Source organism: Myodes glareolus, chromosome 5, assembly GCF_982192425.1.
Source record: "Myodes glareolus chromosome 5, mMyoGla1.1, whole genome shotgun sequence".
NCBI lineage: Eukaryota > Metazoa > Chordata > Mammalia > Rodentia > Cricetidae > Myodes > Myodes glareolus.
Window position 1 is genome coordinate 49,943,790 of NC_142030.1, and position 14,106 is coordinate 49,957,895.

A 14,106-nucleotide genomic window follows, 5' to 3' on the forward strand; every position below is an offset into this window, starting at 1 on the left:
TGACTGGCATCTCTTGTCTGTAGCTCTATTGAAGCTATATAATACTCCCAAGGATGGTGAACTGACCTCTTAGTGAGCTAAGACATGTCTTGGAAAAGGATACATACACATACATACATACATACATACATACCTGCATACATGTGTGCACACACACATATCATTTTTTAGACTTTTTTATTGCTTTATAAATAATACCATCCAAAATTTCCACCTCCTTCCCTCCTCTCATTTCCCTCCTGCTCCCTCATCCCCCTCCAGTCCTAAGAGAGGGCAGGGTATCCTGCCCTGTGGGAAGTCCAAGGCCCTTCCCCCCTCCATCCAGGCCTAGGAAGGTATGCAATTAAACTGACTAGGATCCCAAAAAGCCAGTACATACAGTAGAATCAAATCCCAGTGTCATTGTCATTGGCTTCTCAGTCAGCCTCCTCTGTGTCCTGTCATTAAATCTCCTAAACCATCATTCCCACCCGCAATGTCTTCCCACTCATGTGCCCTCTTGAAAGCTTCACTCTCTTTTTGAGGATGTGGTTCCCCTGAATCACAAGTGGCTTTATTTACAAACCTGTGTTTGTTGGTGCTTTGTTTGAGATAAATGATGCCACACTTCTTCACATGTTTACGCTACGTCTCCCAAAGGAGAATGTGCTCCTGAGAGCATCTTCTAAATGTTCCATCTCCATAAGCACTTACAATGGTTCCTTAACAAAAATGCTGACTAAAGCTTGTTGATCCACTAATATTTTTCCATCCCAGAAAAGCCAGTAACCATTATCTGAACACATTTTATTTCATCAGAAGGGCTTAAGAGTAATGGTAAATCACAGCAGTTCCCACACTATTCAATTTTGAAGTTTTAAATGGGTAAAGAATATAAGGAATTTGTATCCTTGAGGTGAGGTAAAGCCAAATACTGGTAGTTTGTATATTAACTAACTAAAAATGAAGAATTTTTGGGAGTGATGTACAGCTACATTTTGTTTTTAGTTCATTCACATATTTAATCAGGTTTGCCAGAAAGCTTATATAGTTAAAACTCACAGTAGATTGGAAATCACAGAACAACAGTTGAGGCATAAAATTTAAAGTTATTGATACACATTTACAAACTTTATATAAGGTAATTAGAAAATGTGTGAGTATACAAGCTGAGGTGGAGGTCATTGATATGTCTATAAATAGTCTAAAGTTCAGACTTTAGTGCGTTTTTCAAGACCATTGAAGGGCACTGATTAGGTTCAGCACCATGGCCAGCTCCCCCGTGAGTCTCAGTGGGCCTAAGGAAAGATGGAGGCCTAAGGAAAGGAAAGACACCATCTATTCTTTGTATTAATAATTACATCACCACAACCCGGAGCGAAGACAGTGTAACGGAGTCGCTGTATTATATTTTGATGCTGCCCAGTTTGCGGGTGCCTTATTTGATGTGTGGGATTTGTATTTCTTCTCTCAGATCCTTCATGGGAGAAGGGCTATACAACCCCAAAGCTGGGGAGGCTCAGCAGAAAGTGCTCTGAGTTCTAGGGACTGAAGACAACTTCACTGGCTTCGGGAGGTGTGTGTGTGTGTGTGTGTGTGTGTGTGTGTGTGGTGTGTGTGTGTGCTTGATTTTCACTTAAATAGTTGATCTTCAAGATCCATACATCAGTTCACTCGAATTTGAAACATTTGTATTTTACAGAGGACATATGTGTCGTAAGTTGCTGGAATAGAGATTTACACAGGTGTCCTTCCTCCTGCCTTCTCCTACAGTCCAGTACCCACACCGCTGGATCTTTCCTTGAAGGTACCATCTTGCCGAATTTCTCTTAGTGTGACCTCTCAAGGCCTGCAGCAAGTCTGCTCTCAGACATGGTCAGAAGTTACCATTGGCTTCTTTATTTTTCCCTTCCCCACCAAGAAAAAAAAAAAACAACTTTTTAGCCCCGGGAGGGGAAGAGAGGTCTCGGCAAGGGAAGGTGGTCTACATAGGAGAGGGGGCAAAGAGAGATGGGGAGCATGAGGGTCAAAAGTAGTGAAGTTCTGAGGCTTTGGGGGCGCTCCGCGCTTTCCCCCCTACAGGCCTTTGCAGCCGCCCTCTCCGCCGCGGACACTGGAGAGTTAAGCCAATAAACACGTAAGCGCCGCTCGCTCCCCAATCGGCAAGATGCCTCTCCGGCTCTTGGCTGCATCGACAGCTTGCAACACTCGGCATCTTTTCTGGAGGCGCCTCCTTCAGCGGCTGCAGATGGCATCCGGCTGCGGGCTCGGGGCTCGCAATTGATTCTCGCCCTTGCCCACCTCGGGTGCACACACGCGCCTCTCCCTTCTCCTCCTCCCCTCGCGCTCCTGGGTCTGCGCCCAGCTCGCGCTCGCCGGGCGGAGGAAGCGGTCGCGGCGGCCGAGGCTGAGCAGCAGCGCTAGCTCTCCCTGACCTAGGAAAAAGCGCCCACCGGGACTCGGCTGCCTCCAGCACCCCCCACCTTTTGCACCCCAAGCCGGGGACTCCAGAGACACCTCCACCCCAGGCACCACCATGCTGGACCCTTCGTCCAGCGAAGAGGAATCCGATGAGATCCTGGAAGAAGAGAGCGGCAAGGAGGTGCTGGGCTCGGCCGCGTCCGGAGCGCGCCTGTCTCCCAGCCGCACCAGCGAGGGCTCGGCGGGCAGCGCCGGGATGGGGGGCGGCGGCGCCGGGGCCGGGGTGGGCGCCGGCGGCGGTGGGGGTAGCGGCGCGAGCAGCGGCGGCGGGGCCGGGGGGCTGCAGCCCAGCAGTCGAGCCGGCGCTGGCCGGCCCTCCAGCCCCAGCCCGTCGGTGGTGAGCGAGAAGGAGAAGGAAGAGTTGGAGCGGCTGCAGAAGGAGGAGGAGGAGAGGAAGAAGAGGCTGCAGCTGTACGTGTTCGTGATGCGCTGCATCGCCTACCCCTTCAACGCCAAGCAGCCCACCGACATGGCTCGGCGGCAGCAGAAGGTAAGTGCGCCGCGAGGCCGTGGAGCGGCGCCCGGACGTCGCCGGGCGGGCGGGGCGAACAATGGGGACCGGCGGCGCAGCTGGCTAGGAGGAGCCGCGGAAGGTGGAGACCGCGCCCTGGGACTAGGGGCCCGTGTCGCCGCGGCCCAGCTTGGCTTGCCGCAATCCGGCTCTACCAGCGCCGAGCTCCCTGGGATGAGTCAGGGGCCTACTGCACGGTGGCGCGCACACGGGCCTCCCTGCTGGGGAGCGAGGCGGGAAAGTCCCGCTTTGTGACCTGGGTGGCGCGGGGAGTGACTTGCAGCGGGCAGCGCCCACAGAGGCCTTGCTCGCTTGCGGGGCTCCCTGCGCTCTCCCCACGGCGGCGGCTGCGCTCACTCTGGCCCGCCCTCCGGGGCGTGCGCTAGGCGGGCGCAGGCACCAGGCAGGTCGGGGCGCGGGTGGGGAGTGCCAGCTGCGCGGGACTCTCGGAGCAGCGAGCAGCCGCAGGGGCAAGCCGGAGCGGGGCGGGGGGAGCCAGATCTGGAGGCGAGGCTTCCCGTGACTCAGCCAAGGGCGCCCCCTCGCAGCCTGGTCAGCTGATCGCCACCTAAGATAGTCTAAGGGTCCACCAGGCAGCGCTTTCCTTTTGCCGGGCATCTTTCCAACTCACGTTTCCCCTTCCTCACGGAGCCCAGAGCAGGGGCGCACCTGCTGGGTGCTTGTGCCTGGGTCAGCAGTTCCACAACACTCCCTTTGACCCTCGTCTCCTCCCAAGGTGACTTCGCCGCCACCTTCTGACTCGCCTAGTTTCCCCAAGCCCTGCTGTTACTGTCTTGATAAAGTGCAGCTGTAAATGGTTTAGCGTCTCAATTATAGTCATCAAAAGCTTTTTGTGTCTGAGGCAGGGGCAAGGCCAAGTCGGCTTTGAGCTGCTTTTAAAAGGTGGGGAGGATTACTATTCCCACACAAAGAAAGAAGGTACAGGGAAGCAGTCACCATGGGCTGCGGTGAGGGTCAGTGGTGAGGACCAGCTAGGAAGGGGGTCAGGAGCCCAGTGGCAGTGAGTTAGTGAAACATTCAGCATTCTGCTTAATCTCTGGGAATGACTGAATCACTTAAGCTTGCACTGGGTCAGTTGAGCCTGGGGCCTATGGGAGGCTCCAACGGTAACCCTATCAAGGTTATGAGATGGGTTTCTTAAAATAGGAATTTCTACGTTGCTGCCATTTAAGTCTAAATTATATGTTGGCTCTAGGAAGGTGTTGGATCTCTCCATATTTACCTTGCGTCCTTATCTCGGGGTGGCACAGATCGCTCTGTTTGCTTTGCTTGTATGTGTACACACATCACCAACACTGTCTATTTTAGCTACTACAAGCTTGGATGCCAGTTTTATTAAGACAAAAAAAAAAACAGACTCATTTCCTAGGTGAGAGATAGCAGGTAGGCAGGCACAAGGCTTTCTACCCCCAACTCCACAATGCCCCCTTCCAGAAGCCTTTTGCTTTCCAACTATATTAGAGCAAAAATACCCTTAGAGAAGTAAAATTTTGATAACAGTTTTTAAGGCTGAATGTGGCTCTCCATAGCCAGCCAATCTAACTTTCTAGTTGACATTGTGTTAATTGCCTTTATAGTATGGGAAATTCTACCTTCAAAATCTCAGGGACTGAATTAGCCAAAGACGCCCTAGCCTTTCACCATGCAAACTGTTTGACTTTAAAGAAACTTAAAGGAGACCTTCCATTGTCAGGCAAAGACTTGGTAGCTGTGTCCTTTAAATAGAGGCTTAGGTCAACCGCTGAGAGAAAGAAAAACGAGAATCCCACAGGAAGCCAGTCCTACCAAATGAGAAAGGCCTTCTTGAGACCATTTCTCCCCGTTCTGACTGCCTGTTTCACCTCAGTTCTGCCGAAGCTGTTATCTGAGGGGCAAGTCTGTTCTTACACATGACCTTTGCACATCATGGAGACTCTAGGACAGACTGATGAGACTGGCCTTCTCTCAAACTGCTTTTAGGTACTGCAAAAACTATTGCTAAATATACATTTGAGCAAAACGGCTCCAGGCCTAGTGGCTACAGTGGGAAGATTATGTATGTATGTATGTATGTATGTACGTATGTATGTATGTATGTACACACACATAAATACACACATACATACACACACACAACACATATATTCTTATTAAAAAGGAAGTAACTTTCCCTGTTACTCTGTCTTTTACCGTTTAAAGCATTGTGGAAATGGCATTCTTCCTCTCCAGAGTCAAAGTTTTGAAACTCTGGAAATAGTGAAAAGGTCTGCATATGCGTTATGGTAAAATGTAAAGACAATAAATAAGTTACTATCAGTCTGGATCACTATATACTGCCTGTGACCTGAAGGTGAGACTTGAATGGAGTGGAAACACGTGAACTAGGGGAAAACAAACAGAAGAAAAAATGATGCAGAGAAAGGGATAGAAAATAGAAAAGGCAGAAAGAGAGAGAACTGTGTGTGTTAAGGAACTTTGAAATAGAGAAGGAGTGCATTGCAGAGTACAATGTATCTTCTGAAGCCCGAGAGTCTGAACCATGCCTGTTGCCAACTTCAGGTATCTGCAAGGTGCAAGATACTACTTAGACCATTTTCCAAACTTGCCATTTTATTCTTAGACCAGTTTTAAGTTAACTGAAAAGCAAACAGTTCTTACATGCACCAAGCAAATCTCCTACGTTGTTAATGACTCAGAAGTATGATACATGTTACAAAGAACCAAAGCGGAATATTACTAGTAAAGTCTGTAGTTTTTGTCTGAATTCATTTTCTGCTTTGAAATTCTATTTGCTTTTGATCTAGTGGTGCTGGGACTCAAACCCAGGGTCATAGATGTGCAAGACAAGTGGAATACTTGCCCTTGTATCCTCAGTCCCCAAGATCATTTTTAATTCTTTTAAAAACCCTGATAAAATTACCAACATCATGCTGAAACTCAGAAAAGTTTTAGTAGTTTGCCTAAAGCACCATGTAGGTGAATAAAAGAAAAGGCATTGAGTCAAGGAGTGGTCTGATTACAAATCCTACCCTCAATAGGAGGCACTGGCCAGAAATAGTCTAGAGTAAACATACAGGCACGCAGCACCCTGATAGCATGTGATGTGTACATCTTTGCAAAGGGGTATTTCTATTTGCCCTGAGAAAGTGGTCCACTCCTGTTTCTCTGAGCAACCATCAGATAGTCAACGTGGGCATAAGGACCATGAAGTAATAAGAAAGGTCTGTAAAAAGAAGGGTCCGGTAGCTGGTAACTCTAGACACCACTGTGGTACCAGATTTTCTTTTAACATTGTTCAAACTGCAAGGAAAAGGATATTAGCTCAGGAGAACAAGTGAGAAAAGGCAGAGGTAGGAGACGGTGGTGTGTGGAGAATACTGATAGTCTCAGTTACTGGAAAGACAGAAAAGAGTGCTTGGGCTTTTGGCCAATCTCTCCGATGTAAAGAAAAGTCTATAAACAGACCGTTTGAAAACTGTATTTTATCATTTATGAATATATTATGTCTTCACTACTGAGTATAAATGTGACATGGTGGTACTGATCTGGTATGACCCAAACAAAAACTTTCCCTGTGAGAGACTCACAATACCAATTCAGTAACTCAAAAATGGCAACTTTTTTTTTCTTTTTTGCTTTTTGTCCCATTCCTTCTCAGAATGGTAAGGCAAATACTTAGAGCTGGCATGGCAGAGCTATTCCTTCTGTTTCTGAGTTACGTAGTAATGGTGATGGGTGGCTACCTCGTGTGAACCAGCCACTTATAGATGCTGCTAAGAGGATGTGGAATCAGACACTGTAAACAGGAATATGTAATATTTAGATCAACGGGATGACTTCTAATTGGCTATCCATTATTCATACTGTCTGGATTATAGATCGTGTGATGTAGTTCTTTTGTGTGCAAAAGTATATATAGTTCTTTTGTGTGCCAAAGTATATGTGTGTGCCCCCCATATGTTATATGTGTGTGCACATGATGGGGGCGGAAAGGGGCAGTCCAAAATTGTGTCTATTTTAGCAGAACTATTTTACTTAAGAGAAATTTATGCTTTCATAAAATGTGTCTTAAATTCAAACTACTCTTTTCTATATGATTCAGCTTCTATTTTTCCATGGAATTATGGCTACCACTGAGTCACTGTTTGCTAGAGAGAGTACATCTCTATTATTTACTTATTTCCCTTTATTAATGCATGTTTCAAGAGCTGTGATTTTCATAAAATTCAAAATCCAGTATTGGCTAACTCTGTATGCTCCTGAATATCTTAGTAATGCCTCCATTTCTAGCCTTCAGTACCTAGATTGCTCTACTATTCAAAATTTTTAATCTTTGCTCTGCCAATGCAAAATATTTTTTGCATTTTAGATATAAATTAATTTTTCAAGACAACTAAGTGGTTGCTACTAAGTTCCTTCCAACAGAATATATCCTTATCAGGAGAGTAATTAAATTATTTAAATCTTCCTTCCTCCCCTGCTCCCCAGTCTATTTTGTGCAGTGGGAAGGAACTACTTTTATATAGTCCTGGCATAGGCTACCTTCTGAAGATGCAGACTGTAGAAAAATAATAAGATGTTCTTGCCTCATTGCACACCTGGAATAGCCTTCTGCTTCCCTACAACTGGACATAAGAACAAAGGAAATTAAATTTTTCAGTCCTGAAGAATAGTACTCTGTAAGGTAATGACAAATGACTCAGAGATCTTTTCCTCTGGAAAAGCAAATGAATGCACATCCATAGGCTATCACATTGACTATGACAGTATTTGACCTGGGGCTAAGTATCTATGAAACTGAAGTTGGGATGGTGCAGAGAGATCTACCTTAAAACTAAGCTCTAGACTAGGAAGCAGGTGCTCACTGCAGCAAGCAGTCAGCCAGGCTGGGTGGTAGAACCAAAGAACACATGTGCCATCTGGTTCTTGAATTGGAGAATTTTGTGGTTTAGTTGGAAAGATAGTGGACATAGGACTCAAGCAAAGAGAAGGCTAGAGTTTACTGGAAGATGTCAGTTATAAGTGCTAGAGTAGGGAGGGGTGGCGTGTACGGTTACACACAGATTGCTGTTATACTGGGGGAATCTTAATGGAAGTGGTATACTAGGTTTATATCTTATAGATTTCTTTTAGTTTTTCTAGAATGGGTGCTAGAAATATCTAGTTAAAAAAGACTAGAGTTTACTAGTCAGACAAAAGCCTTGAGGTATCAAGAATATGGAAAAGAATCACTGTTTGATTAATACCAGTAGACTTTTCCAAGTGACAGAAACCTGACTCAAGGAACTTAACCAAATCAAACCATACAGCAGAGATTGGATTTATCAGACCGTTAGTTAAAAGGCCTGCTTCAGAGTAATTGAAGGCATGGCTAGATCTGGGAATTCAGATGATTTTGTCTGCACAAGTTTTAAAAATCTAGATGATGCGGGGTGTGCATATTGAAACCTGTATCTGAAGTCAAATACTAGCACAAACAGGTCATAGGGGTGCAAGTCTTGTATTTCTAGGGTGAGCACATCTGTCGTTTGCAGGAAGGGGCAGGGCACCCTTAGATAATTGCTCATGTTCCTTTCGGTATAAAAGTTGATTGTTCCGGAAAATGCAGTTGCTCATTAGCAAGATGCAAAATCCAATGAGCTTGGAGTTGGCATGTTTTCGCGTTATGAAATAAGACGCTTTCCAAATAGTCCAGAGTGGTTCGAGATGAATTCAATTCATCCAACTATGCAGGCTTTCAGATGGGGGCAGAAGACAGACTACATGGCAGATTTGAAGCGGCAGCTTGTAACCTGGAGTCAATCCACACTTTGTCCACGAAGCATTTCCCATGTTTGTAAATAGTTCTCAACTCTTATAACTTCTAAACATTTTATGCTTAAAAATTTGAATTTCTAGCTCCTTTTGTGGTTTAGGTTAAGGCAGCATTAGGGTAGAATTTTTGTCTACTTATAAAAAGCAATACACAGAAGATTCCTCTGCCATCCCCAAAATAATAGAATGTGTACCACTTTTAAATTAGTTATATTTGTTGCGCAAAGAAAGCCATATATGTTTAGATGATAGGAAAGCAGTGTTGTGGGTCTTGCCAAACCCATTTCTTCTTTATGGTGCTTAACTGACACTGATGGTCTGACCCTGGTCCCTGGGCAGCATTCCGGGGAAAGAGTCTGGCACTTGGAACGCCGTGTTCCCTGGTTCTGGCAACTGTTCTTGTTTTGTTGATAGGATCCAAGTCATCATTTCTGCAGAATTAGGGACATGGTGGTCAGCACTACCTTATTAATTTTTATTGGTCAGCCCAAGCCTGTAATAGAACTTCTTCTCTGTTCTTATCAGATAATAAAGGAGGGAGACAGTTGATGGTTAGTCTGGTCATCTCAATGGACAATAAGGACAGTGGTTAAGAGTTTAGAATCTGAGGCTTGGGGTTATTTTCTACCTCCAGCAGCCATGAGAGTCTCTGTGATCTGCTACTTATTTACTCTCTCAGAGGTTCCATGTATGCACCAGCAAAATAGAGGGTGGTAGTTGTCCTGTCATTTTGGGGTTGTTATGAAAATTGAGTTAGATAATATAATAAAGCTCTTAGAACAGCACTGAGCATTTGCTTAGTGTAAAATAAGTATTAGTTCTTGCATTGGCAAAGTTTATACACATAAATGTGTGTACATATACATGTGCCCATACACATGTGCATGGGTGTGGGTGCATGTGTGTGCATGCATGCGTGCGCGCGCACGCGCGCACACAAACACACACACACACACACATACACACACACACACACAGCATATTTATATGTAAGTCTTGAGAGAATTAATGTATGTGATGTATTCCTGCCATAGTAAGGGATATATTTCCAGTTTCTATCAGCAGCAGCATAAGAAAATCTAGAAAAGCAGGTGGCCATCATTACAGCATCTTCTACAAACTAGATGGACCAACCATGCCTTGTATTCCCATCTTCCTTTTTTCTGAGGCCCATCAACACTAATTTTATTCAAAGGAAAAGGATCCATCTATTCAGCTTAGCCCCCTCCCTTTAAACTTGTGATTTGCTAAATGACCAATGGCAAGCACATATTCATGGAAAGATTTGCTGCATGCTTAACAGAGTCTTGGACCTCTCAAGTGGCTTGTGGTTGGACTCCCAGAGTTCCTTACTCTCCTTACCTCCTTTCTGCCCTGACCTTATGCTTTCTGTCCTACAGTAGGGCACTTTGTTTCTTCGAGTCCTGATACTTTGGTCTTGATACAAATTTTATGCATGTTGGCTTATCATTGTAGTATCAAACGGTTGCCCTCACTAATGAACTTAGAAAGTGCATTGTGTTTGTGTAAATTCTTAGCACATTTGACTAATACTAAGGGCATATATATGTTTATTTATCTAGTCAGGGAAAACTTACAGGAATAGCCAATGTATGGCAGACACAGTAGCGAAGTCCTTCACCTCCATACGCTTTTATTCCATGGTTTAAATGTCTGCTTAGGTGGTGACCTATGTGACCTAAATTAAACTAAATTTTGTGAGCTTGAGACTATGGAACTTAAGTTAATTTTCATGATACTGTGACCAAATAAATACCTTCCACTTGACTGAGGAATGGCAGGGAGGATAGATTTAAAGTTTGTGTGCTGCCCAGCAGGGCAGGATAGGCAGAGTGGAGTCCATGGTGGCTTGAACCTGTGGCAGTAGAAGCATGAGACTGCTTTTTGTACATCTTGGCCAGTTAGAAATCAAGACTAAAGCCAGAACTAGGGCAGGACTGCAAACTATAAGTCTATAATCCAACATCTTCCTAAATAACCCACCACCATCCAGGAAACTACACTTCAGACACATGAGCCTGAGGAAGATGTTTCTCATTCAGACCCTAGCAGGTCCATTCCCCACCACCTTCTTCTGTGAAATAGAGAGACATCATCAAGAATTGCAAGAGAAGAGTATAGCAAATGCTTAATAAATCCTTTCCATGGGGTCGATGTTGAGGAAATGTTCAGATTAGCAGTCATAATGGCATTTACAAATTCTTGTTCCCCCAGGACTCCTACACTGTGTCTTATTGCTGTAACCTTGCTGGAGATGCTTCTCCTCCTAAAACATCCCACTCCCCTTTCTTCTCTGATTCACTCCTATTTATCCTTTAATTAAAGCATTATCTCCCTTAGGAAACCTTTTCAAGCCTTTCCATTGGGCTACCTCCCACACAACTCTGTGATCTGAGTATATTCTACCTCAGGTACACAGTATTTAAACCGTGTGCCCCTCTCTCCCACAGACAGGGACCTTTTGTTTTTCCTTAATTCTTCACCTATCTAACAATGCTGGACACATAGTAGGTCCTTAGAAAATGTTGAACTTCCACACCAATATTCTATTTCATAGCGAATTTTCAAAGGGAAGAGACTGAAGACTTTTAAGTCTAGCCTATTAGAGATAAACAATTTCTTTATTTTTATGAAGGGGTCAATCAATTGCCAAATAACTTCATGATGGTTTATACCATAGAAAACATACTATCTGTTACCACCACACTTGACTCATTTATATCAAAAGCTGACAAATTTCTAAATCCTTCGTGGATAAAGGTCTTTTAAAACCATGTAATAATTATGGATTTCTTAAAACTGCTGAATCCCAGCTGAACTTGAATCAGCAAGATGTGTTTTTAAATGGCCACAGAAAACTAATAGTGCCATATAGTTAGCGTGTTGGTACTGGGTGTATGTTCTCTGATGGGATGTATTCAACTTGACATTTCTGGGAAAAGGGAAAAGGTAGTCAACAACACCATAGTGACAGTGGAAGGATTGCTAACATTCTGAGATCTGTAAGTTCTGTGTATTTAACATAGGTAAGTACATTATGTGTTGCTTCATTTAGGAGACGTAGGTATTATTTCCTCTGTTCTTCTGTTGTAAATTGTCTCTTCCAGATTAGATTGGATTATGAATAAGTAATAACTATAGGACTCTTGCACATTGGTATAGCAATAAGAATATTATAGGTATGAAATATCTATAAAGAAATTAAATTATTTATGTGTATGGCCTTTTCGGATACTCTTTCTGGTTAAAGGGAAAAATGTTCCTTGTTATTTCATTGCTTTCATTTTAACAAGTGTGAGAAAGGTTTGAAAAGCTATTTCACTGATAAAGTCCACAGATGTTTCAGTTTGCCAACTATTATTCTTAAATTGTGCAATGGGGATTACGCTGGTTAGTTGCCAAGAGTCACATGGAAAGAGAGAACTGTTGTAAGGAGAGGGCTGCTTGTTCGTTCCGGCTGCCCAGAACCGAAACAATCACACAGAAACTGTATTAATTAAATCAATGTTTGACCATTAACTCTAACTTCTTATTGGCTAACTCTTACATATCAATTTAACCCATTTCTATTAATTTGTGTATCACCACGTGGCTGTGGCTTACCAGCTAACATTCTAGTGTCTGTCTCAAGCAGGGCTACATGGCATCTCTCTGACCCCTCTCTTCTTTCTTCCATCTTCCCTGTCTGCCTAAGTTGTGCTCTGCTATAGGTCCAAGGCAGTTTCTTTATTCATGAGTGGTAATCATAACATACAGAGGGAAATCCCACATCAGAGAACTTCAGTTCGCCTAGACCACAACTGGCCTACGGGTATGTCAATTTGTACTGTCTTGACTGCCACTTGATGCAGGATGACCTGGCCCACAATGGGCGGTGCCATCCGTAGGCAAGTGGCTCTGGGCTGCATAAGAACAGCAGCTGAGCATAAGCTAGTGAACAAACCAGTAAACAGCACTCCTATTGGCCTCTATTTCAGTTTCTACCTCCAGGCTCCTGCCTTGTCTTCCCTAGTTGTTGGGCTGTGAGCTGTAAGTGGACACAAGCCTTTTCTTCCCAAGTTTGCTTTTGCTCAGACTGTTTCATCTCAGAAGAAAACTAGAACAGGGAGTAAAAAGTTTGTGTGTGTGTGTGTGTGTGTGTGTGTGTGTGTGATTGTGTGTGTATTTTGGGAGGCATATGCACGCAGGAACCCAGATGCGCCTATTCAGAGGCTATAGAAGGACATCATTTCTACCATACGGCCATGACATAGTGTCTCTCCCTAAAGTTGAAGCTCTCTGTTTCAACTAGGCTGTCGACTCAGTGAGTTCTTGGGACTTGCCCGTCTCCATCTCCCACCATGCTAACTCACTAGGGTCTTCGGCACCTGTAACGTCCCTGGATTTTTATATTGGTGCTGGTAATACCGTGGAGCCATCTTCCAGCTGCTTGTGGAAGGGGAACACTTCTCAAAGGTGTTCCAGGAGCACATGCTAAGTTGCAAACCCCCAACCCCAAGGGTTGGAACACTTCCAAAGAGACAATGGGGTTTTGACAACAGGACAAAGTGCTTCAGGCCACCGACTGTGCCACTTCAGAAGGCAAAGGGAAAACCGCGAAAACCCTTGAAAATAATCACGCCTTCTGTTGCCCATGTGGAAAAGCAGCCTTTTGGTGTGGATAGTAGGCATGGCGTCATTTAAGCAAATGAGTTGAAATGTAGCTTGAGCATCCACTTTGGCGATCTCTCTGACAAGCACAGCAACTGTTGTCTATAAGACAGCGTGTCATAACATACTGTGTTGAAAACATTGCTTGGGGGCTCCTCCATATTCAATTTTTGTTTGTCAGGCATCATCAGACAATGTTATACATTGTTTTGAGCCACTTCTATAAATAAAGAAACTCACTGAATCCTGTAAGCCAAACACTCAGAGGCATTGAAGGCAGCCCTCCTCACCTCCTTTAACCTACTGATCTGCCTAAGAGATTGAAGTGTATCCATATAGAAAAGCTAGTGTCAGGCAAGACATGGTGAGCTCACTTTATTAGTGTGTGTGTGTGTGTGTGTGTGTGTGTGTGTGTGTGTGTGTGTGTGTTGGCACATGTTGCCGTGGCACGTGGGGAAGCTAGAAACTAATATTCAGGAGCTAGTTGTCTCCTTCCACAATGGGATTGAATTCGTGGTATCATGTTTGTATGACAAACACTTTTATCCACAGACATTTCATCAGCGTTAATTTAAATATTAGTTTTCTCTCCAGGTCTCAGCCTTATGCGCTTTAATAACTATACAGTATAGTTCTTAGTCATTCTAATC

The 14,106-nt window shown here is 44.3% G+C and overlaps 1 protein-coding gene across 13 annotated transcripts in view; it reads left to right on the top strand.

The window, feature by feature from the left end:
* The first annotated feature begins 2,161 nt into the window (after positions 1–2,161).
* Cadps (calcium dependent secretion activator) overlaps positions 2,162–14,106 on the top strand; it is a 433,680-nt gene continuing 421,735 nt past the window's right edge. For 7 of the 13 annotated variants that reach the window (XM_085687926.2, XM_085687928.2, XM_085687927.2 and 4 more), the window contains exon 1: positions 2,163–2,950. In XM_085687926.2, the coding sequence (XP_085544052.1) occupies positions 2,516–2,950 (435 nt within the window). In that variant the 5' untranslated portion in view covers positions 2,163–2,515. Of the gene's footprint in view, positions 2,951–14,106 lie in introns of all 13 variants that reach the window. The other 6 variants (XM_085687935.2, XM_085687936.2, XM_085687937.2 and 3 more) reach the window with 2 other exon arrangements.